The following is a 21877-nucleotide window of genomic DNA, read 5'->3' as shown; positions in this document are numbered from 1 at the left end:
ACACTACTGGCATAGTGCACCCAGCTAGAGGATTGACTGAGGTATGCCAGGGCAGTGTAGGTGATGGGCATCGCACTCAGGGATGTGTGCCATGTCGACTGTTTTGTTCTGCACCAATACACTCAGCCTGCAAAGGTAGTGTGTGTGTGTGTCAGGGTACCAGGCCTCTAAGGGTGGCCCAATAAGTGCTGCCGCTCTTAGGGGCCTCCTCTGGTCACAGTGTCCTGGGTACCTATGGTACCAGTTACCAGGGGCTGACATGTGGCCAGAGATGCCAATTGGGTTTAGGATTCAATGCAGTTTTAGGGAAGGAACACAGGCCCTGGGCACCCGATTGGCAGGAGCCCAGGGCACACTTAGCCAAAGTACATCAGCAATTCTGCAAAAAGTGGGGACATACCATGGAAGAAAGATGGCACTTTCTCACAAAGGTGAAGTCCACTCTTCAGTGTCAGTCATCTTGCAGATGGCAGGCACGCTCTAATCAGGATTAGGGATTGTGTTCACTCCCCCACATGGAGTGAGCACACAAAGAGTGTAGTCACCCTAAGATCAGTAGCCCACTAGCTACTGACCTTGAGACCCGTATAATGTCCCCCAAATGTACAAGTTACTTACCTTCGGTAACGATGTATCTGGTAGAGCCAATTCTAGCCGCAGATTCCTTAACGTAGAATTATCCCCAGGCATGAGAATGGATCCGGAAAATCTTTGCCACTGTATCTCTGCGCGCTGGGGGCGGTACCACGCGACCCCTCCATGACGTCGTCCGCGGACAAGACGTCAGCGAGGTCACACAAGTCCCACCCCGGTGTGCTGACGTCCGTTTTCCTCGGAGAACTTTTCCGCACCACAACGCAGAGCCATCCCAAACAAAACTGAGCGTATGGGAACAGTGTGCAAAAAAAAAAATCAGAGAAACAAAAAGGGAGAAGCGAATGGGGAGGAACAGCCCCAGTAGGGACAGTGCCAAACACTGCGTTACTGAAAGTTATGGAAAGGAAGGAGCAGAGCACCGCTCTGAGGAGCAACCATGCAAAGCAAAGGTGATATCCTCCCTGGAGTCAGGAAAACATGTGAAAAACGTCGTGGCAGACGACAAAAAGTCTGCAACCACAGTTTAGAACAGTGAAGGGCAACAAGGCCGGAACAGATGGGAAACGACAAATCGCCCCAAGACGACACCTTGAAGGAGTATTGTATCTCCTGTTAATAGCTAAGGGCTGAGGCACAGCCAAGTGACCCCAACTCAGAGGACTGCAGGGGAGTCAGAAACCCCAAGCAATGAAAAAAAAGGAGAAGATTATGAGTTGGCCCCACACTGGAAACCAGGGTGTAGGGATGCAGAACTACACATAAACCTACCATCCAATTACCGGAAATGAAGGAGTGGAACAAATAAACAGAACAAAGCATCCTGCCAGGGAGTAGTGAAAGTGGGCACTCGCAGAAGACAAAGCCATCCGGAGGGAGGCGATTGCAGAACACCAGCTGAAGGGTCCTCGCAGAACGGGGAGGAAGGGCGGGGGAATCTGCGGCTAGAATAGTCTCTACCAGATACATCGTTACCGAAGGTAAGTAACTTGTACATCTGATAGAGACTACTAGCCGCAGATTCCTTAACGTAGAATAGTTACCCTAGCCATACCCGGAGGGGAGGAGGGTCTGCGAGAGAACCTCACCAGCTTGTAAGAACACAGGGCCCAAACAGGGGATGTGTCATGGGGACAGGAAGGACGGCCCAGCCCCCACCAAGCAGAATTAAACAAGAACAAGGAGAAGGGAAGGCCAGGATACCACAAGCCTACCCTAGGAGCAAAGGGGGTCCTCCTGAAAACCCGGAGGGGCTGAAGGCACCCCACGAGTACCAGAGGAAGAAAATAACCACCATCAAAGCCAGGGAAAAGAGAAAGAACGGAGGCAGAGCCTGCCCCAGGAGAACACACACAATGAATGGGTGTCTATCCCGAAGTAGGGAACAAGGCCGGAACGGTTCCACAGTCGAGAAGCGCAGAAGTGAGGAAAAAGACACAGACGCTCAAAGCTCCAACAAACAAGGGACAGCAGCAAACGCTGACACAGTGAGGCCCACGGAGGGGGACCAAAACTACCAGGCATGCACTGCAGACAGCTGGCAAATACTATTAAGCAGCGGCTCAGAACAAGCCGAGCGCAAGACGAAGACAGGCCCTGGAGGGAGAAAAGACCAGTGCCTGAAGGATGGGAGAACACGGACAAGTGGGGAACCTGAGGGGCCTCTGGAGAGGGCGGAGAAGCCTGCGGTGCAGACAACTGTAGGGAGCGGAAGAGCAGGTCTGGGGGCTGTGGGCGTGGAGACGGCGTAGAACTTGCCCTAGAATCTGCCGGAGAAAAGGCCACGACGCGGCGCCCAGTCTCCGGTGAAGAGGAGACAAGGAGACCACAGCCCACCAGAGAGGAAGGGACATCCGGAGAAGAGTCGACGATCCAATGTCGGGACGGCGCCGGGGAGACCACCACAGGCACCGAGGAGCCCTCGACCGGCACCGAAGTGTCCACCAGCGGCGCCGGCTCAACCTCCGCCACATGCTTCATCGGAGACGGGAGTGGTGGGGTCGGAACCGAAGCGGACAATGAACGGCGCCAAAAAGGCGCCGGCTCGACCCCGGACGAGGCAGCCGCCTGTGCCGAGGACCGAGGGGGACCTGGAGAAGCGTCCTGGCCTCCACCCGTGGCGCCGCCCGCGCCAGGGAGAATAGCCGTGGACACCGGAGAGGCGAACGACATCCATGGGGCCTCGGCACAGGACGATGCCGCAGCCAGAAACAGCGGCCCCTGGACCCGTCCGAGGTAGGAGATGGACGCTGCGACGACACCGAACTGGACAAGCGGGCCGACAGCAATTTCATCTGACGCTCCCGCCGCGGCTTCGGCTTCAGATGCTGACAAGCCTCGCAGTCCGTAGAGTCATGGTGCTCACCCAGGCACCACATACAAATAGTGTGAGGGTCCGTCGCCGACATCGGACGTGCACAAGAAGCACACGTCTTGAAGCCCGAAGGCATGATACACTGTTCCCAACTCAAGGTGCTAAAGAGGTACGAAAAAAGGCCAAAAAGCACACTCCGGATCCGCTTTGCACGCGGAAAAGAAGAAAACTGACTTCAGAGCGCCGGGGTGGGACTTATGTGACCTCGCTGACATCACTTCCGCAGACGACGTCAGGGCGGAGTCGCGTGGTACCGCCCCAAGCGCGCAGAGACGCCGTGGCAAAGATGTTCCGATCCAGATCACACCTGGGGATAATTCTGCTTTAAAAAATCTGCGGCCAGTAGTCTCTATCAGATACAGTATTTAGGGGGCAGCTCTGAACCAAGAAGGCAGATTCCAGCAACCAAAGAAAGACTAAAGGAGAAACCCAGCAGAGACTGCAGTGAAGAACTGACTTGGCCATAGCCTTACCGGCCCGACTGCAGTTTCCAGAGATCCTGCACAAAAAATCGCCTCGTTCTGCAGCCAGCAACCTCCAGAACCCCTGGGAGGACTAACTGCCTTCAAAAAGACCAGATCTCCTAGGAACAGCAGCTCTGTTCAAAAGAATTACCTAAGAAAGACTGCGAGCCTGCTGAGGACCAAGAAATCCGAAGCCTGGACCCACCACTGCACCCGTTGCCTACGGGTAGAGTCCGAATAGCATACCAGACCCAGCAAGATCCATCAACGCTCCAGAGTCCGAGTCCACCATGGCTCGACCCCTTCAGTACTTCTGCACAATCCCCATCCTCCCCCCCCCCCCCACCCCCACCCAACGGCGAGTGACCGGTAAGGGGAGTGAAATTCGACCTCAAAAGGCACCCCTGCATCTGCCCACCCTGCGCCCTGGAGAAGAGGACCTGAGGTGCACCTAGATCCCCGAGCCCTCCAACTTACCTGCCCAGCTGTTGATTTCTCCCGAAAGCTTTCCTGAACTGAGCCTGCTGCCAGAACCCAAAACCGGCAACTCCCATTGAAAACAACAGGGCACCCGACGCCAAATCAGCACCCGGCCGCCCCTGTCCCGCTGTGGGTTACCTTGTGTGTTAAATCGGATCCCCCTTTGCCCGGAGCTAAACCCTAGGAGCTTTGCTCCCACATCCAAGTGGCATGCCCGTGAGAAGCCACCAACCATAGGCCCCGTATCCCACATTGGATAACACTGGGTCTCAGCAATCTGCACACAGCCGCCGTAGTGCCTTTGAGGGTGCTTCCCACTGCTGAAATAGACCTTGCTCCACCTTCGAATGGAGACTCCATTTGTGATCCGCTGGGCATAGATGGCTGAGTTTGTCCCCCCATTCTATCCACAGCACACATGCCTCGAACAGATTATGCTACTTACCCTACAAGCATCTGTTCCTGGCATGTAGAGCCACATGTGTCCTCCCTCCTCCTGACACCTGTGGTTGTAGCAGTTCTTATAATTTACATTATACATGCATGGACATCTCTATACCACACTTACTTACACCACTCTCACCCTCTAGCGGGAAAACAATCTAGCAATAAAGTTGATGCCTATGCGCACTATCACCGAAAGGAGTCACCTTGCCTCGTGACTGGAAAAGACTTCTTCGAAGAAAAAAAACTTGCAAACATCTGGACCCAACAGTAGATGGCAGGAGTATGCAAAGCATGTCTATCTATAGCACACATGCCTTCAACAAAGACGTGTATATATAACTCACACATGAATCCTTCTCGTAAGCATGACATTTCAGTACTTGTGACTTAAAATAAAGTTCCTCTGGAGTAGAACACAAACAACCAAACAATTTACAGCAGTACCACACTAACTAATGCAGCTCCAAGAATGGAGATGGACACACTAAATAGACTTGCCAATGTGTGACTTAACCAACTTACCAAAACTTGGAAAAGGAGCAGTAATATTCGGTTATTGGCCATGAAGTTACTATCTAAGACTCCAAGGTTAAACCAGCTGCCCAAGCAACGGAAGGCCTTTATCAACATCTTTTCACCGTTTCCGGATTTCTCAATACAGGACATCTGTGACAAAGAGTAGAAAAGTTAAAGTACCTTGAAAAACAAATAAATAGTCGTAAAATAAAGTTAGCTGTATGTGTGACTCTTCAGTGTTTGCATCATTCGCAGATTAATAAGTTATAAAAAAATACACTTCAGTCTCAATGGATGAAAAACGTACTCCGCCACCTTGAATTGTCATGCCAGTTTTCCTACTCAGGGTATTACTAAAGCTTTGAAAGAGCCATTTTAAAATACTTGAGACTAACCAATTTATTTCAAAATTTACAACACTAAAAATAAATCGCTTCAAGTGACAGGAAGACTTAAGTATGCTTTCCATGGTGATGTGGTTACAGAAAAAACAAGTTACTTACCTTTGGTAAAACTCTTTCTGGTGGATACTCTAACTGGAAATTACACACCCTGCTAATATCTCCAGGCACCATATTGAATCTAGAAGATTTTTCAGCATAGCCCCTGTGCACAGGTAGGTGGCACCTCTGGGTCGTTTGCTCAGTTCTGGAAGTGACGACCAGAGCCATAAATAAGCACCACCCATACATGCTGATGTCAGTTTCTTTTTGAGCTGTGTCCACACCAAACAGGGTAGTAATCAATTACGCCAGTGTGCAGATCAGTGATAATGGGTTACTTTCAAGTGGAAAACAGCCAATTCTGCGAAACCAGGATATTTGAGGGTGGTCACCAACCTGCAGTAGGATGCATTATCAAAGGTACGCAACTTGTTCGGATGGCTACTTCTGACCGTAGATTCCTCACATTGTAAAAGGAGTATCTCCCAAAGTAGTCAGACTAAAAATACCTGCAAAACCAAAGATTAAGAATGCATTTCCCTTTGGACCTGGCTGTCAAGGTAGTATGGCTTGGTGAACATGTATTCTGATGCCTAACGTTGCAGCTTGACAGATATCCAAGACAGGTACTCCACATGCCAGCGCATTGTAGCAGCTTTGGCCCTGGTGAAACGGGCCCTCCTAGGGCTGCTTCTTCTACATCACACAGCAGCTCTTACTACAGTGCACTATCTGCCTGGATAGGATCTGCTTCTGTATAGCTTTGCCATTCTTAGCCTTGGAGAACCCAACATAACACTGATCATCCACTATGATCTTCAGTATTATCTTTGCAGACAAAGAGCTCTTTTGATGTCCAGTCGATGCAAGTCACTGCCTCCTTCGAGGAATGAAGCTGGGGAAACAATGTCAGAAGAGTGATCGATTTTCAGACATGGAAAGCAGTTACAACTTTAGGGAAAAAAAGGCTGTTTTGTACCTATTTGTCCAAAAAACTGTCCAAAAGCTTGAACGGGGGTCACATCAGAAAGTAAGTGTAGGAAACTGTCTCTATATTGAATATGCTACTTACCAGTATGCATCTGTTCTTGGCATGTAGGGCTGCTGACATTCATATCTGTGCATAGATCGCCGCCTAGTGTTGGGTCCGGATGTTTGCACGTTGTTGTCCTGGAAGAGTCTTCGAGGTATCCTGGGATAGGTGACTCCTCCCCTGGACTACAGTGCGCATGGGCATCCCCTCCATCCTCAGATTGTTTTTCGCCATTGTGGCACTGATGGAGTAGATACAGAAAAGTGATGACCATGCTTACAGTAATTCTGAGAGCTGCAGCTGCTACAGGCGCCGGGGAGGAGGGAGGGCGATATGAATGTCAGCAGCCCTACATGCCAAGAACAGATGCATACTGGTAAGTAGCATATTCAGTTCGAGGCATGTGGGCTGCTGAATTCATATCTGTGCATAGAATGTATAGCAGTGCCCTCTATTAGCGGCGGCTACCAGTGCCAGCTGCAGCGGTTTGAAAAAGGGTTTTGAGAACAGCCTGTCCTACAGCTGCCTGCTGTTTTGATTGCACATCTACACAATAGTGTTTGGTAAATGTGTGTGTGGTGGACCAGGTGGCTGCTCTACATATGTCATGCAAAGGAATGTTTCCTAGGAAAGTCATGGAGGCCCCTAACTTACGTGTTGAGTGGGCTCGTGGGGGAATAGTTAATGTGCGTTTTGCCTTTTGATAACAAATTTGAATACACTTAACTATCCATCTGGCTATCCCTGCTTTGGAGATGGCGTTACCCTTGTGGTGTGGGGCAAAGGCAACGAACAGTTGTTTTGTCTTCCTAAAGGGTTTAGTCCTGTCGATGTAGTACATGAGGGCCCTCCTTACGTCTAGTGTATGGAGTGCTCGTTCCGCGACAGTTTGTGGGTTTTGGAAGAAAACGGGCAGTTCAATAGTTTGATTCATGTGGAACTGCGAGATTACCTTGGGCATGAATTTGGGGTTGGTACGTAGTACGACCCTGTTGGCATGAACCTGTATAAATGGCTCTTGAACTGTTAGTGCCTGGAGTTCACTAACCCTTCTTAAAGAAGTGATTGCTACCAGGAAAGCTACTTTCCAGGTGAGGAATTGAATCTCGCATGAGTGTAGAGGTTCAAAGGGTGGACCCATCAGGCGTGTGAGGACCAGGTTGAGGTTCCACATTGGAGCCGGTGGGTGGCTTGGTGGAATGACTCGTTTGAGTCCTTCCAAGAATGCTTTGATGGCAGGCACTCTGAATAGTGAGAGGTGCTGCCTGGTTTGCAGATAGGCTGAGATTGCGGTCAAATGGACACGTATAGAGGTGTACGCCAGATTGCATCGGTATAGGTGTAAGAGGTAACAAATGATGTTTTGGATGGATGCGTCCAGCGGGTTAATGTCATTATTACTGCAATAAATGACGAACCTTTTCCATTTGGCTGCATAGCAAGCTCTTGTAGTGGGTCTCCTGGCTTCCTTGATGATGTCCATACAGTCAGGTGGCAGGTTGAGGTAGCCAAACTCTAGGACTTCAGGAGCCAGATTGCCAGGTTCAGCTGTTGCGGATCTGGGTGCTGAATCTCTCCATGGTTCTGCGTCAAATGTGCGGGTGTGATCCGCAGCCTTTGATGCGGCACCACGGAAAGTTCGAGGAAGGTGGTGTACCATGGCTGGCGTGCCCACGTAGGAGCAACTAGGACGAGTGTCAGGGAGTGTTGTCTGAGTTTGCGAGCCACCAGCGGTATCAACGGCGCTGGGGGAAAAGCGTACGCAAATCTGCCGGACCAGTTCATCCATATCGCATTGCCCTGCGACTGCGGATGTGGGAACCTGGCGGCAAAGCTTTGGCATTTTGCGTTTTCGCTTGTGGCGAAGAGGTCTATCTCTGGATGACCCCACTGCTGGAAGTACGGTTGGAGTACTGATGGGTGTAACTCCCACTCGTGCATCTGGTGGCTGTGTCTGCTGAGCAGATCCGCCATCTGGTTGTCCTTGCCCGGGAGGTGCTCTGCCATGAGGAACATGTTCCTCTGAATGGCCCACTTCCACATGCTCTGAGCCAGATGAGACAACTGTGGAGAGTGTGTTCCTCCCTGCTTCTGTATGTAGTACATGGCAGTCATGTTGTCCGTCCGGATCAACACGACTTTGTTGCACAGATGTACTTTGAATGCCTTCATGGCCAGGAAGATTGCCATCAGTTCCAGAAGGTTGATGTGCATCTTTTTCTGTTGTGTCGTCCATAGTCCCTGCACTGTGTAGTGGAGTACATGAGCTCCCCATCCCTGGAGAGACGCGTCCGCTGTCAGTACTATTTGTGGAACAGGCTCTTGGAACGGTCGGCCCTTGCAAAGGTTTTGAGGATTCCACCAATGCAGAGAGTTGTATGCCCGACCGCTCACCAACACTAGGTCTTTCAACTGTCCTTGAGCCTGATTCCACTGACGTGCTAAGCACTTCTGAAGCGGGCGCATATGTAATCTCGCGTGTGGGACTATGAAAATGCAGGAGGCCATCATGCCTATCAACTGCATGAACACTCGTGCTGGAAGTGAGTGTTGGGGTTTGAACCTGGAGATCAGCATTTGCATGCTGTTGATCCTCACTAAATTTGGCTGAGCTGTGGCCGCCAGAGTGTCTATAGTCGCACCTAGGTACTGTTGTACGTGTGCGGGCTGGAGATGGGATTTTGGGTAATTTAGTGAGAACCCCAGACTGTGAAGGAGGTGAATGGTGCGGGACATGTGGCTGGCACATTGCTGGGCTGACTTCGCTTGAACGAGCCAGTCGTCCAGGTAAGGGTAGACGTGTATGTGCTGCCTCCGTAGATGTGCCGCCACATTAGCTAGGCACTTTGTAAACACCCTTGGTGCCGTTGTCACGCCGAAGGGAAGGACTCTGAATTGGTAGTGCTGTCCTTGAACAGTGAACCTGAGGTATTTTTTGTGTGATGGGTGAATGGGTATGTGGAAATACGCATCCTTGAGGTCCAGTGTGGCTAGAAAGTCTCCCTGCTTGAGCAGCGGGAGGACTTGCTGGAGAGTGAGCATGTGAAAATGCTCGGAAAGAATGTATCTGTTTAGGGGTCTCAGGTCTAATATAGGTCTGAGTGACCCGTCCTTCTTCGGTATTAAAAAGTACAGGGAGTACACCCCCGTACCTTGCTCGGGGACGGGTACGACCTCTATTGCGCCTTTTAGAAGCATGCTTTGCACCTCCTGCTGTAAGAGCGTTAAGTGCTCTGAGGACATAGGACGGTTTCTTGGAGGAATTGTGGGTGGAGTGGAGGTTAGCTCTAGACAGTAACCGTATTTGACAATATCTTTGACCCACCTGTCCGTGGTGATGGAGTTCCACGTGGACAGGAACCTTTGTAGCCTTCCCCCAACAGGTGTTATGTGGTCGGGAGGAAGGGAGAGGGCGTCACTGCTTGTTCTTGGTGGAGGACCTGGTGTTGCCGTAGCCGCGTCCTCTTCCCTTTGTACTGGAGCCACGATATCCACCCCGGGTGTTTTTATCGTAGGTGGTTTGTGCATTGCCCTTGTTGTATGTCTGCTGTGACCCCTGTCCTCTACCTGCTCCTCTATTTCCGGGGCGACGAAAGGAGCTGCTCCGAAAGGACTGAGACTGGAGAGCCCCCATGGACTTTGCGGTGTCCGTGTCCTTTTTTATTTTCTCAAGGGTGGTGTCAACCTCCGGTCCGAATAAATAGTCGGGGTTGACAGGCTGGTTGAGTATATTATTTTGCACCTCCGGTTTGAATCCGGAGATTCGCAACCAGGCATGTCGTCGCAGCATGACGCTTGTGTTAATGGCCCTGGCAGCCGTGTCTGCGGCATCTAGTGCATACTTGATGGAAGCATTTGTGAGTAGCTGTCCCTCTCTGATAAGAATTTCTGCACCTTCTTTGTACTGGTCAGGGAGATGTTGGAGTAGTTGTTCCAATGTGTCATAGTGCGCTCTATCGTAGCGAGCGAGGAGCGCTTGAGTGTTGGCTATGCGCCATATGTTGGCAGCCTGGGCGGCAACTCGCTTGCCGGAGGTCTCTAGCACCTTGGACTCTTTGTCCGGGGGAGGAGCGTCACCTGTTGTCTGCGAGTGTGCCCTCTTGCGAGCATTCGCCACGACAATGGAGTCTAGTGGTAATTGGCCTCTGATGTAAGTAGGGTCCCCAGGCGCCGATCTGTATTTCTTATCGATCCTGGGGTTTATCACTCGTGCCCTGGTGGGTTCTTTGAAGATGTCCTTGGCTGGTTTGAGGACCCCTTTCAACATGGGCAGAGTTTTTACATGTCTTTCTGAGGATGCAAAGGTGTCCATAAGAAAGTCGTCCTCGATGGTGTCAGAGTGAAGCTGTACTCCATGATTATTTGCGGCACGTTCGATAAGAGCGTTGAACGCTGCAGTGTCCTCTGTGGGAGATGTTTTCGCCCCATAGAGTTGTGGGTCCTGTGCATCTAGAGGTGCACCTCGATCTACAGGGTCGCCCCAAGTTTGATCAGGGTCCTGTTGGTAATCAGGGTCTATGTCTCCGTGGTAGGGGACTTGGTCATCCATGTAATCCCCCAACACATCCGTGTCGGAGTGTGTGGGAGAGTATGATTGTGGATCCTGGTAGGGCGAGTGGTAAGATTCGCTTAGGAGAGGTTCTGAGTCCACAGGCAGCTTCCTTTTTAGCGGGATCCGGAAAGGGTCCAAAGGTGGCTCCGAAGTTATCCTCCGTTCGTGGATAACCATTCTGCCGGTGATGGCGTCGATGACATGTGACGGAGACGCCTCAGGAGGTGTAGTTGTGGTGTGGGCGACCCGTGTCCTGAGTTGGAATATTTTTGGGATCGTGGACGGAGGCAGGCCAAAAGTAATGTTGGCTGGCACCGAAGAGGCTGCTGGAGCTTTTATTGGGCCGGAGCCCGACGTGTCCTGGAGGACCGTTTTGGTTTTGCTGCTTGGTGCTGCACCAAGTCGGACTTGGAGCGTCTTTGAGGCTTTCGTGCCGACCAGGTCTGTCGAGGCGGTAGTCGACTTTTTCGGCGCCGGCGGGTCATCGAGTCGAGGGGCGGGAATGGCCGTCGACGGCTTCGATGCATGAGGCTTCGGTGTTGCCGTGGAAGCGATGTGAGACGCAGCCGGCAGTGTGACCTTTGGTGTCGAGTCGATGGCGTCGACGCCGGGAACCGATCAGGTTTGTTGGCACCAAAGGCCTTTTTCCGTATGCCGACTCCGACGTCGGCCGCTTCAAGTTCGGCACCGAAGTCTGGCTTGGTGCGCTCGGTGCCGACGCGCTTCGCTGGCGTCGAAGGTGTGGAGGGCCTCGATCCGACCAGCGCCACTTTTGGTTTCGGTTTCGATTGAACCAGTGCAGCTTTCGGTTTCGGTTTGGAAGAAGGGAAACCAGCCGGTTTATGTAATAATGGCTGCCGCTGAACGTCCGAGGCCGGGCCCGAGGGCGGGGCCGAAGAACTGCGGGATAGGTCTCGGGTAAGGCCCGAAGGCGATCCCTCGACCGGAGCCATAGAATGTGGCACTGGGCTCTCTTCAGTCTGAACGGGTAGGCCTTGCTCGTCATTGGAGCTACTCTCTTCGGCCCCTAAGGCCTCATCGTAGTCTCCTACCTCGGTGTCGTCTTCATCTCTGCGAAAGAGTGATTCGTCGACGTCGTTCGATCCGGTGTCATGTTCGGAAACGGGACTGGAGGGTAGGATCTCCAATTCTTCGCCATCTTCGGTCTCTGCGTTGAAGATGTCTGCCGGGGCCGGTGCCGCGTGCTGCGCTTCGAGTCTTGCCGCTCGTCGATTCCGTAGAGTCTTCTTGGAACGGAACCGGGCACAGGCCATGCATGTCGATTCGTCGTGATCCGGCGAAAGGCATTTGTTGCACACCGGATGGACGTCGATGTAGGGATATTTCGCATTGCATACCGGACATCTTTTGAACGGTGTCCTCGATTCCATCGTCGATGTAGTCGATGGGCAGGTAAGAAGCGAAAAGTCGGTGCTGAAAGTTGTTAAACTAACAAAGGAGTATCGAAACCGATCGAGAAAAACAGTACCGACGCGAACTAAAGGCCTTTTGGCCTCGATAAAGTTTTTCCTAACTTGAGCTAAGATAGCACATCCGAACCCAATGGCGGAAAAAAACAATCTGAGGATGGAGGGGATGCCCATGCGCACTGTAGTCCAGGGGAGGAGTCACCTATCCCAGGATACCTCGAAGACTCTTCCAGGACAACAACGTGCAAACATCCGGACCCAACACTAGGCGGCGATCTATGCACAGATATGCACAGATATGAATTCAGCAGTCCACATGCCTCGAACATACTACAACAAAATGAGGAATGTTTATAGAGTCCAGTTGACCCCAGAGGTAGGCAGAGGGTAAAGTTGGATAGAACCTTACCCTCTAATAGTGGTAGCTTGGTCAAGCAGTAAGGCATTATCAGAAGACAGTGTTAAGCATTTGATGTACACACTCAGTCAGCAAATGAATTCACACACAAGAACTGAACTCTAGGCCAATTGTTTTTGTATAAAAAAAAAATATAAAGTTTTATTTTTAGCACCAAGCAAGCCTGGCACAGGTAAGTATTAAATACTTTACAGTAATAAGTTGCTGAATGTAGAACAGTTTAAAAATGCATTAAGAATTGAACTTTGTTTGATTTACAGGGGATGCAGTAGGCTGCAATACTTAGCAAATACAGTACATTGAAATGAATAGGCTATTTCAGTAAATTACAGGTAAGTTACTTTTTACGTTACTTTTTTAACTCGGTGCAAAATACCTAGATTCAGCACTGGGACATTTCCTGCAAACAGTTAAGTAAATACGTTTTGGTTATTCGTGCGATTTTTAAAGAATAAATTTAATTTAAAAACTCCACACAAACTTTTTAGAAGAAAATTGTCAATGTTATCCTATGGAGAAAAAACAGGTTATCGGTTCAAAGGTAAGCTATCGACTGTGGGAGTTAAGGTTCTGGGGTTAGACTCTGGGGTCCCCCAAGGACAGTGATGCACTCTTGTTACACCCTCAGCAGCACTAGGGCGGCCGGGTGCAGAGTGTTAAGGCGCAATGGTATCCAATGGGGGATAGGGGGCCTCTGGTTGGTGGCTGCTGGCAAGCAAAACTCCTGGACTTTAGCTCAGGGCAAATGGGAAAACAAAGTAGCACCAAGGGTGCACCCTCAGCGGCACTAGTGCGCCCGGATACAGAGTGCTGTTTCGAGGTCGGGTGCCCTGTTTGCTATGGAGAGACTCCGGTCGAAAGAAACACTGCAGGCTCGGGGACGAAGACCTTCTGGGTGCAACCACCACTTCGAGGGGTAAGTTGGGATGTCTTGGCTTGGCTAGGCACCGTTGGTTGTGGCACTCAAGGCCGTGGGGCTTCGGGTGCAGGGGTGCATTTTGGGGTCGGAAAGTCTTAAGAGCTCTTGGTTGCAGTAGAGGGGGTCCACTGTATTGAGGCTGCAGGCGTCAGCTGGGGTCTTGAGGCTGGTCTGGGATCTTGGGTCACAATCACCAGGGAGACCTTCTCGTGGTGTTTTTCCACTCTAGCTCGGGCCAGGTTCAGCAGGTGTAGAGTGGGCTTGATTCGCCGGCCCCAGCTGCTGCCAGAAGTTGCATGTTAAACAGGTCCGCTGTTCTCCGGATACACAGTCTTTGGAAGCGAAGGCAGGCAGGTCCTCCAGGGTTTTTTGGGCGTCGGAAAGTCTTAAGAGCTCTTGGTTGCGGTAGAGGGGATCCACTGTATTCAGGCTGCAGGCGTCGGCTGGGGTCTTGAGGCTGGTCTGGGATCTTGGGTCACAATCACCGAGGAGACCGTCTCGTGGTGTTTCCACTCTAGCTCGGGCCAGGTTCAGCAGGTGTAGAGTGGGCTGGATTCGCCGGCCCCAGCTGCTGCCAGAAGTTGCATGTTAAACAGGTCCGCTGTTCTCCGGAGACACAGTCTTTGGAAGTGAAGGCAGGCAGGTCCTCCAGGGTTTTTAGGTCTTGCCTGGCAAAAGCAGCGCATGCACGGCTCTGCCATAGAGAGCATCTTTTGGAATCAATTCAGCGGAGGGCTTGTATGCGCACGTCTGCATGGACATACATGGCTGCTCTTGCCATGTGTCCATAGCAAACAGCATGCGCGTGTCCGTAGGGACTGTGGACAGTCCCACGCCATTTTTTTGCTATAAACATGGTGCAACAAGCATTTGCATGCAATAGGTCTCGCATTTACACATTGTAAATGACAATGCCTTTTATTTATGTTTTAAAAACGATAAAATAAATGAAAGGCATTGTCATTTGCAATGTCAATAGCTCAAACTCTCATAAATGCGAGACCTATTGCATTGCAAATGCTTGTTGAGGTTGCCGGCTGCAGGGCACACTGGGATTTCACAGGAGCAGGTTCGAGGGGAAACAGGCCAGTAGGGTTGGGGCCAAGTCAGTGGGCATCGTCCTCTTGTTAGCTCTGCACAGTTCTTCTTATCTTCTATCTTGTTGTTTCTGGATCTGAGCAGCAAGGTTCAGGGTGCCCCCTAAATAATAGATTTAGGAGCGTTATGGGTAGGTAGAGGGCAGGGACCAATGGGTCCCAGTGGGAGGGGGGCATGAGCCTGTCCCTGGTTGGTTGGGTCCCCCCATCCTCAACATGGCGGGGACTCGGAGTTGTGCTTCACCTTGCCTCCCCACCTGAGTGGTGGAGTTGGCAGAGGCAGGCACACTTCTCTCCCTCACTTGTTTTTCCCGCCGGTTCTCCCGCCCAAAGTGGGGGCAGAACCAGTGGGGACCAGTTGCTGAAAGCAGCAAGTGGTCTGGGGAAGTTCACAAAGGTGGCATGCCTTTGTAGCTTCCTTATCATGAACCCTACCCATCCTGGGGGAGTAGACTTGACACCTCATCTCAGGATGTGCATTGTTTCAGACCCCGAGAGCAGCAGGCTCTCGACCCAGGGGTCCAGAAACCTGTCTGGTAGGGGCAGCCTAAGGTGGTTAGTTTTCAGGGGGCATCTCTGATATGCCCTGTGTGTGCATTTTTCATTAAATCCCACACTGACATCAGTGTGGGTTTAATGTGCTGAGAAGTTTGAAACCAAACTTCTCAGTTTTCAGTGTAGCCATTATGGTGCTGTGGTGTCCGTAATGACAAGCTCCCAGCACCATATACTCTTAATGGCAGCACTGCACTTACAATGTCTAAAAATGGACGAAGGCGCTTTATGGGTACAGGGCTCATGCCCCATGCCCCAGTACCCTCACTACTGGTATAGTGCACCCAACTACAGAGGTGACTGATCTGTCCCAGGGCAGTGGGTTGTAGGCATGGCACAGGGGTGTGTGCCATGTCGACTCTTCACTTTCTTCTGCACCAAAACAGGCAGCCTGCAAATGCAGTGTGTGAGTGTAGTAGTACAGGACCTCTAAGGGTTGCACAATAAGTGCTGCAGGCGTTCAAGGCCTTCTCTGGTCACAGTGCCCTGGATACCTGTGGTACCATTTACCAGGGGATGACCTGTGGCCAGAAATGCCAATCGGGTTTAGTTTTGGGGAAGAACACAGGCCCTGGGAGCCCAATTGGCAGGGACCCAGGGCACACCAAGTAAAAGTGCATCAGTAGTCTGGCAAAATGTGGAGGGGTTACTGCAACAGAAAACCAATTTCCTACAGTAAGCAACAAGTTGAGATCCCACTGTGACATCACAAAAGGTTTTGGGTAAAAGGTGAACCGAAGTTTTAAGGACATTCTTCACATAAGTTGATTTAAAGAGATGGCTGGTATGTCAACCACATGAAAGCAGACAGGGCTGACAAAACATTTAACAGTGCCCACTGCAAGCTCTTGCTTGGCCAAAAACAAATAAAGGCTTCACATCCGACAGTTTGGCCAGTAACGGGCACTACACCAAGCCACAAACTTGTAAACTGATTTCATGGAAGGACGACTGGGTGCCAGGAGAAAATCCACTAACTCAAGGGTAAATCAGAAGTAGCCAGCTGCCACTACTTGACCTCCAAGTATGGAGGTGTAGATTGTCCAGGCCTAGGTGCAAATCCTGATGCGACAGAAGATCTTCCTGAAGCAGTGCTTGATTGGAGGACAGATGCTCATGCCCAGATGTTCCGGGTATTACACTCTCATGGCACAATCTGAAGCCACTAGGATGACTTGAACCTGATAGTACCTAATCCTCAGAACTCAAGGCTGGAGATGCAATGGCAGGAGGAATTAAGCAGCTCCGTGCTCTACACTAGGCAGAATGAGTCTCCAAGAGCGCTTCCATGGGGAATTCAAACACGCAAATATTTTGTCACGGTGCGCTCTTGGTGGAGTGAAGACATTAATAAAAGACAGCCTCTCCCCCTCTCGATGCAGCAGCTACACGTGGTTCATGAGGCGTGGCCAGCTAAGTTCAACCACTTTAAAGATCCCATCAGATCGTTCACAGTCGGGGAAATACCCAGGTGATTCAGCCACTACAAGAAGCGAAGAGCCTCCTAGCACAGGAACCGGGACCTAACAGCTCTCTTGTTATAGTACCAAATGGCACTTGTGTAGTCCTTGACAACCTAAACCAACTTCCCCATGATGGATGACAGGAAAGCCTTCAATGTTAAGCTAAAGGCCCGCAGATACAGAAGGTTGATGTGAAGACTGATCACCGAAGAGACCAGAGTCCTATGATCTCTACCTCTCCCAGATGACCTCCCTAACCCAGCAGTGATGCATCTGTTAACCCGGTCAGCTCTGGGTGTGTAGGAAAAGGGCTGTGTTGCAGGTCCAACTGCAGTCGAGCAGCCACCCCTTCGACTCTTTTTCAGTCATCTGACACCCGGATGAAATAAGAAAGGTTCTCCTGAAGCAGAGTCACTGAGACTTGAGATCCCACTCCAGAGCCCGCATATGCCATCTTGCATGGTGAACAAGCAGAATACAGGAAGCCAATAGGCCAATAATCCTCAGAGCCACTCTTACAGAGATCCAGGCTTGAGTTTGAAATGTCTGGGCCATAGCCAGAATGCTCTGGACTAGTTGGTCAGAAGGGAAAGCTAAAAAATGTGACATGTCCAGGAAGGCTCTGATGAAAGGGGGTCCTCTGAGTCAGGGGTGATTTTGGCACTGACCAGTAGGAGTAGCTTTGCAGCTTGGAGAATTTTCTGGATTCACATGTTGTGTTTAATTACACCATCTAATGGTTGGGTCCAGAATCTTCTCGTTAGTAATCTTAACTCAAATTATTTTTCTGGGCATAGTTTGTAGCCGTTTGGTGCTATGTCAGTCCTCCTATGATGTCAGACGTACACCCCAGAAGCTCTTGTGCCTGGTCCCTATCAACCTTCAGATTCCTTTTTCCCCTTTTTAGCAACTTTCTCTTGTCTTTTTTGGATTCCTTTGTCTCTTAAGGTATCGTAAGATTTACTCATCTTTGCTTCACCTTATTCTCCAGGGAGGTTGAGGTCTGCATGTGAATGCAGAAAAGTCTTCAAGCTGCACAACTACTCCTTCACGTAAAAAACCATTTCGTTTTGCAGCATGAATCCTTTCTGGATTCACATGCTGTGCAATGATTTTGTAGTGGTATCTCCGGTAAATCTTGAAGGTGGGATAAAATGAGCCTGAGATTGCAAACAGATATTTCAGCACTCTGTCAAACTTAAGACCTTTTCAGTTGGATTACACACAACTGTGTTCAGTGAAGGTGTGACCATGTTGCTACAAGGCATAAAACGCCAATTGGCACGGTTGTTATGAATGCCAAGGTGGCTCCTTTTTTCCTAGTGGAATGTGGTCTCGGCCTTGTGTCTAAGCGTGCCTGCTTTTTCGGTAGCATAACTGGATTGTTTGCCCTATTAATTTTTGCTGCCCTTCGTCACTGGTGATCCTTTGCTCGAGCCGGCAAAGATCTGAAGTACTGTGTCCCCTTTCTGATCTCCTTTGTCCCTTCTAGTAGTACATCACAGTCCTGCGTACGCCCAGCATATGTACAGTTCTCTCTGCTTGTGTTTTAAGTTGTTGGTAGAAGTCTGGGAGCAGGATGTTTGGTTTACATGGAAACTGTGATGGACTTGGGAGAGGAAGAGTGGGTTGAGCAGCAAGAGTATGCTTTCCCTGAGTATTTGCAGGTAGGGCTTGTGGGTTGTTAGTGCTTGTAGTTTGCTCACCCTCCCAAATGAGATTAGGGATGTCTTCCAGGTCAGGAACCATATTTCTGCTCTGTGTAGTGCATGGGTACTCGCAAACATTTTCCCAGGGTCAACAAAATATGTTCTGGGCTGTGACCGAGAGCCGCACTGATGCCAGCAGGGTGGTGGGGGGTCAGAGTGGGTCAGGGATTGCATAAATTAAGTCTAAAAAAATGCTAAATAAACGGGTAAGCATTTATTTCCAGATTCATAAATGCTTGCCTGTTTAACATTTTTTCTGAATATAAGTGCTCCTCAACTAAACAGCAGCTCATGCTGCTGTTCACCAGAGGGGCCGCATATAAAGGTCAACAGGGCCGCAAGCGCCCCCCGGGCCATACTTTGAGTATCACTGGTATAGTGGATCAAAGGGTGCCTTCATTAATTGTGTTAATACCAGGTTGAGGTTCCACGTTGGTGTAGATTTAAGAGGAGCTATTTTTGCTCCCTCCAGAAATCTTTTTATCACTGGTGTTCGGAAGTTTCGTTCTAGGTGCCCTCTTGCCTAGGCTACTATAGCCACCAAGTGTACTTTTAGTGAAGCATGTGTTAGATTTATCTGGCAGGTGCGTGAGGTATGTTTATTTTTTATTTATTTTAAGGGTTTTATAAAGCGCTGGCCAGACCCGGAGGTATCGGAGTGCTTTACAACCTTATTGTCATGTAGTAATCGAGTCCATAGTAAAACAAGGTGACACACAATAGTAAACACATTGAATTGTTAACAAGTCTGGTTCGGGGACGGGGGACAAAGACGAATCCAGAGGTAGAGAAATCGTAAACAAATTACTTCGTGCAGAGTCCTGTTCCGTGAGGGGGAACAGGCATGAGACAAGAGACAGGTGGTGTAAAAGTCTTCATCTCGACGTGACTAAATTCTCCAATGGGCAAGATACTGCGTTGGGCGGCAGCTATCCCTTCGGAGAGGATCGGTTGAGGTAGAGGTCTTTTAGCTAAGTTTTACATTTTTTGAAGGAGGGGTTGGTCCCGATATAGACTGGGATGGCGTTCCGGATTTTGGGTGCATCCCTGAGAAGGAGCGCGATAACGTTTTTTGTTTAAGTTTTCGGAGGGATGAAAAGTGTTAGTGCTCCTGAGATTCCTTGTCTGACCAGCCTTGTTTAGTTTGGAGGCCAGGTAGGCAGGTTTGCCCGTGTGCAGAGCTTTGTGAGTGAGACAGGCAGTTCTGAAGCTTGCTCTCATTTCGATTGGGAGCCATTTTATCTCCCTGAGAGCAGGGGAGATGTGTTCGTATTTCTTTACTCCCGTGACCATCCTGGCTGCTGCATTTAGAGTTGATCGTAGAGGAGCTAAGTGAGATTTTGCCGTGCCTGTGAGGGTTGCTTTCCCGTAGTCCAATCTGGACAGAACCAGGGATTGTGTGGCTTGCTTGAGGTCTGTGGGAGGGATGAAGGGTTTTATTTCGTGGAGTAGTTTTAGGTTGAGGAAAGCGCTCTTTGCGGTGTTCTTGATATGTTTGACCATGTCTAAGTTTGGGTCCAGAGTGATTCCCAGTGATTTTACGTAGTCGTCAGGGATGGGATTGCAGTTGAGAACATTAATGGTTTTTAGCCATTCTGTGATTTGGGAGGGGGGGGGGGGGGGGGGGGTATGCGCTGCTCTTTGTGGATATGAGTAGGATTTCCGGCTTGTCTTGGTTGAGTTTCAGGTGGTTGAGGGAAAGCCAGTGCTGGGACTTCTTTTAGAGTGTCGTTTAGTCTTAGAATGAAAGCCATGGAGGAGTTTTCTAGGTAGATCTGTGTATCGTCTGCATACAGGTGGAAGGGGATGTTGTCTTTTTTGAGTATGGTGGTTAGGGGCTCCATGTAGCAGTTGAATAGTGATGGGGAGAGGACTGATCCTTGGGGAACGCCCCTACTTATCGGTAGTAAGTCAGACGTGAAGTTTTTCAAGTTTTATTCTTTGGGAGCGGTTCCACAGAAAGGAGGTATACCACTGTAAGACCACCTGTTCCGATCCAACCCTTTCTCGGAGTGCAGTAATGAGCAATTTGTGGTCAACAGTGTGGAAGGCTGCCAGGAGTATGAGCAGACACCATCTGTCCATATCGAGTGATTTGTGGACATTATGACATTCAGGATCGCCGTCTACGTGCTGCAGCCTTTTCTGAAACCCGATTGATGAAGGTCTAGCAAGGAGTTGCTGTCCATGTGCTGGGTAAGTTGGAGGAGAACGCATCTTTCTAGGATTTTAACTAAGAATGGGAGATTGGCTACAGGACTGAAATTATTGAGGTAATTTGGGTGAGCCCGTTTTTTTTTTAGTATTGGTGTGATTTGGCCACTTTTGAGACATTCTGGCATGATTCTGGTCGTCTGGAAGCGGTTTATGATCTTGGTCCAGAGTGGGGCAAGGGTGTGTGAGTTTTTTTTGCCAATTGGGCAGGGATAGGGTCCGCAATGTGGAATGAAGGATTGGATTTGGTAATCATTTCGATGATTTCTGCTTCAGAGATGGGGTTGAACAACTTCCAGTTGGAGGTGTGGTGCCTGGGTGGGATGTTTTTATCTTTGCCATGAAGCGGGCTTTCTCTGGGTGGACGGAGGTGGTCGTCCAGGGAGAGCTCAATCTTCGTGATTTTGTTGTTAAAGAAGTTGGCAAAGTTGGATCTTGATGGGATGTTCCAGACTCCTTTTTTTGTTTCAAGGGAGCCATTTAGTCGTATGGAGGTCAGGGTTGAGTTGTAGTGTGAGGTCAGTTCTGTTCTAGATAGGTCGTATGTGGTGGTGGGAAGGTTTGAACTTCTCCTTTCTTCCAGGTCGTCAAGGGGAATCCGTCTTAGATTTCTCGACAATCGGGGGGAGTTCTAAGTGCGAGGTAGGCAATGGATCTTTTGTTTGATATGAAATAGAATGATGTGGTGGTCTTACTAGTCCACAGGCAGTATGTGGTCAATAGTGACTGAATCTTCACAAGCTATGATGGCATCCAGGATGGAGCCTCTGTTATGGGTTTGCTCTGCGCAGTGTTGGATAAGATTGTTGTTGCGTAGAAGTTAATTCATGGATTGGATAAGATAGTTATTATCATTATTCCAATGTAGGTTGAGGTCGCCTAGTATTATATTAGCGTCCAAGAGTGAGCAGTGTGTTATCAGCTCGGACAGGTGTTCCCCAAATGAGGGGGTGCTGCCTGGCGGATGACAAAGCAGATGGCATTATAGCGCTTTGTTGTCAGTTGTCTTTATGGTGGCAGTTAGATATTTGAATGAGTTATATTTGAAGGAGACTGTTTCCATTACCGAGATGTTGCTCTTGTGGATGATTGCAATCCCATCACTTCGCTGGTTTTTTCGGCTTTGTTGATTGAGAACCCCGGGGGCACAATCATGTCAATGATAGTGG

The 21877-nt window shown here is 49.9% G+C and overlaps 1 protein-coding gene across 3 annotated transcripts in view; it reads right to left on the bottom strand.

The window, feature by feature from the left end:
- The window catches only part of TNPO3 (transportin 3), a 1119313-nt gene that overhangs the window by 857362 nt on the left and 240074 nt on the right, over window positions 1–21877 (bottom strand). For all 3 annotated transcript variants that reach the window (XM_085653697.1, XM_085653695.1, XM_085653696.1), the window contains exon 5: window positions 4882–5025. In XM_085653697.1, the coding sequence (XP_085509823.1) occupies window positions 4882–5025 (144 nt within the window). The remainder of the gene's footprint in view (window positions 1–4881; window positions 5026–21877) is intronic.

The sequence above is a fragment of the Triturus cristatus genome, chromosome 4_1 (assembly GCF_964204655.1).
Source record: "Triturus cristatus chromosome 4_1, aTriCri1.1, whole genome shotgun sequence".
In the NCBI taxonomy this organism is placed as follows: Eukaryota; Metazoa; Chordata; class Amphibia; order Caudata; family Salamandridae; genus Triturus; species Triturus cristatus.
This window is presented reverse-complemented; position numbering and strand designations above follow the sequence as displayed.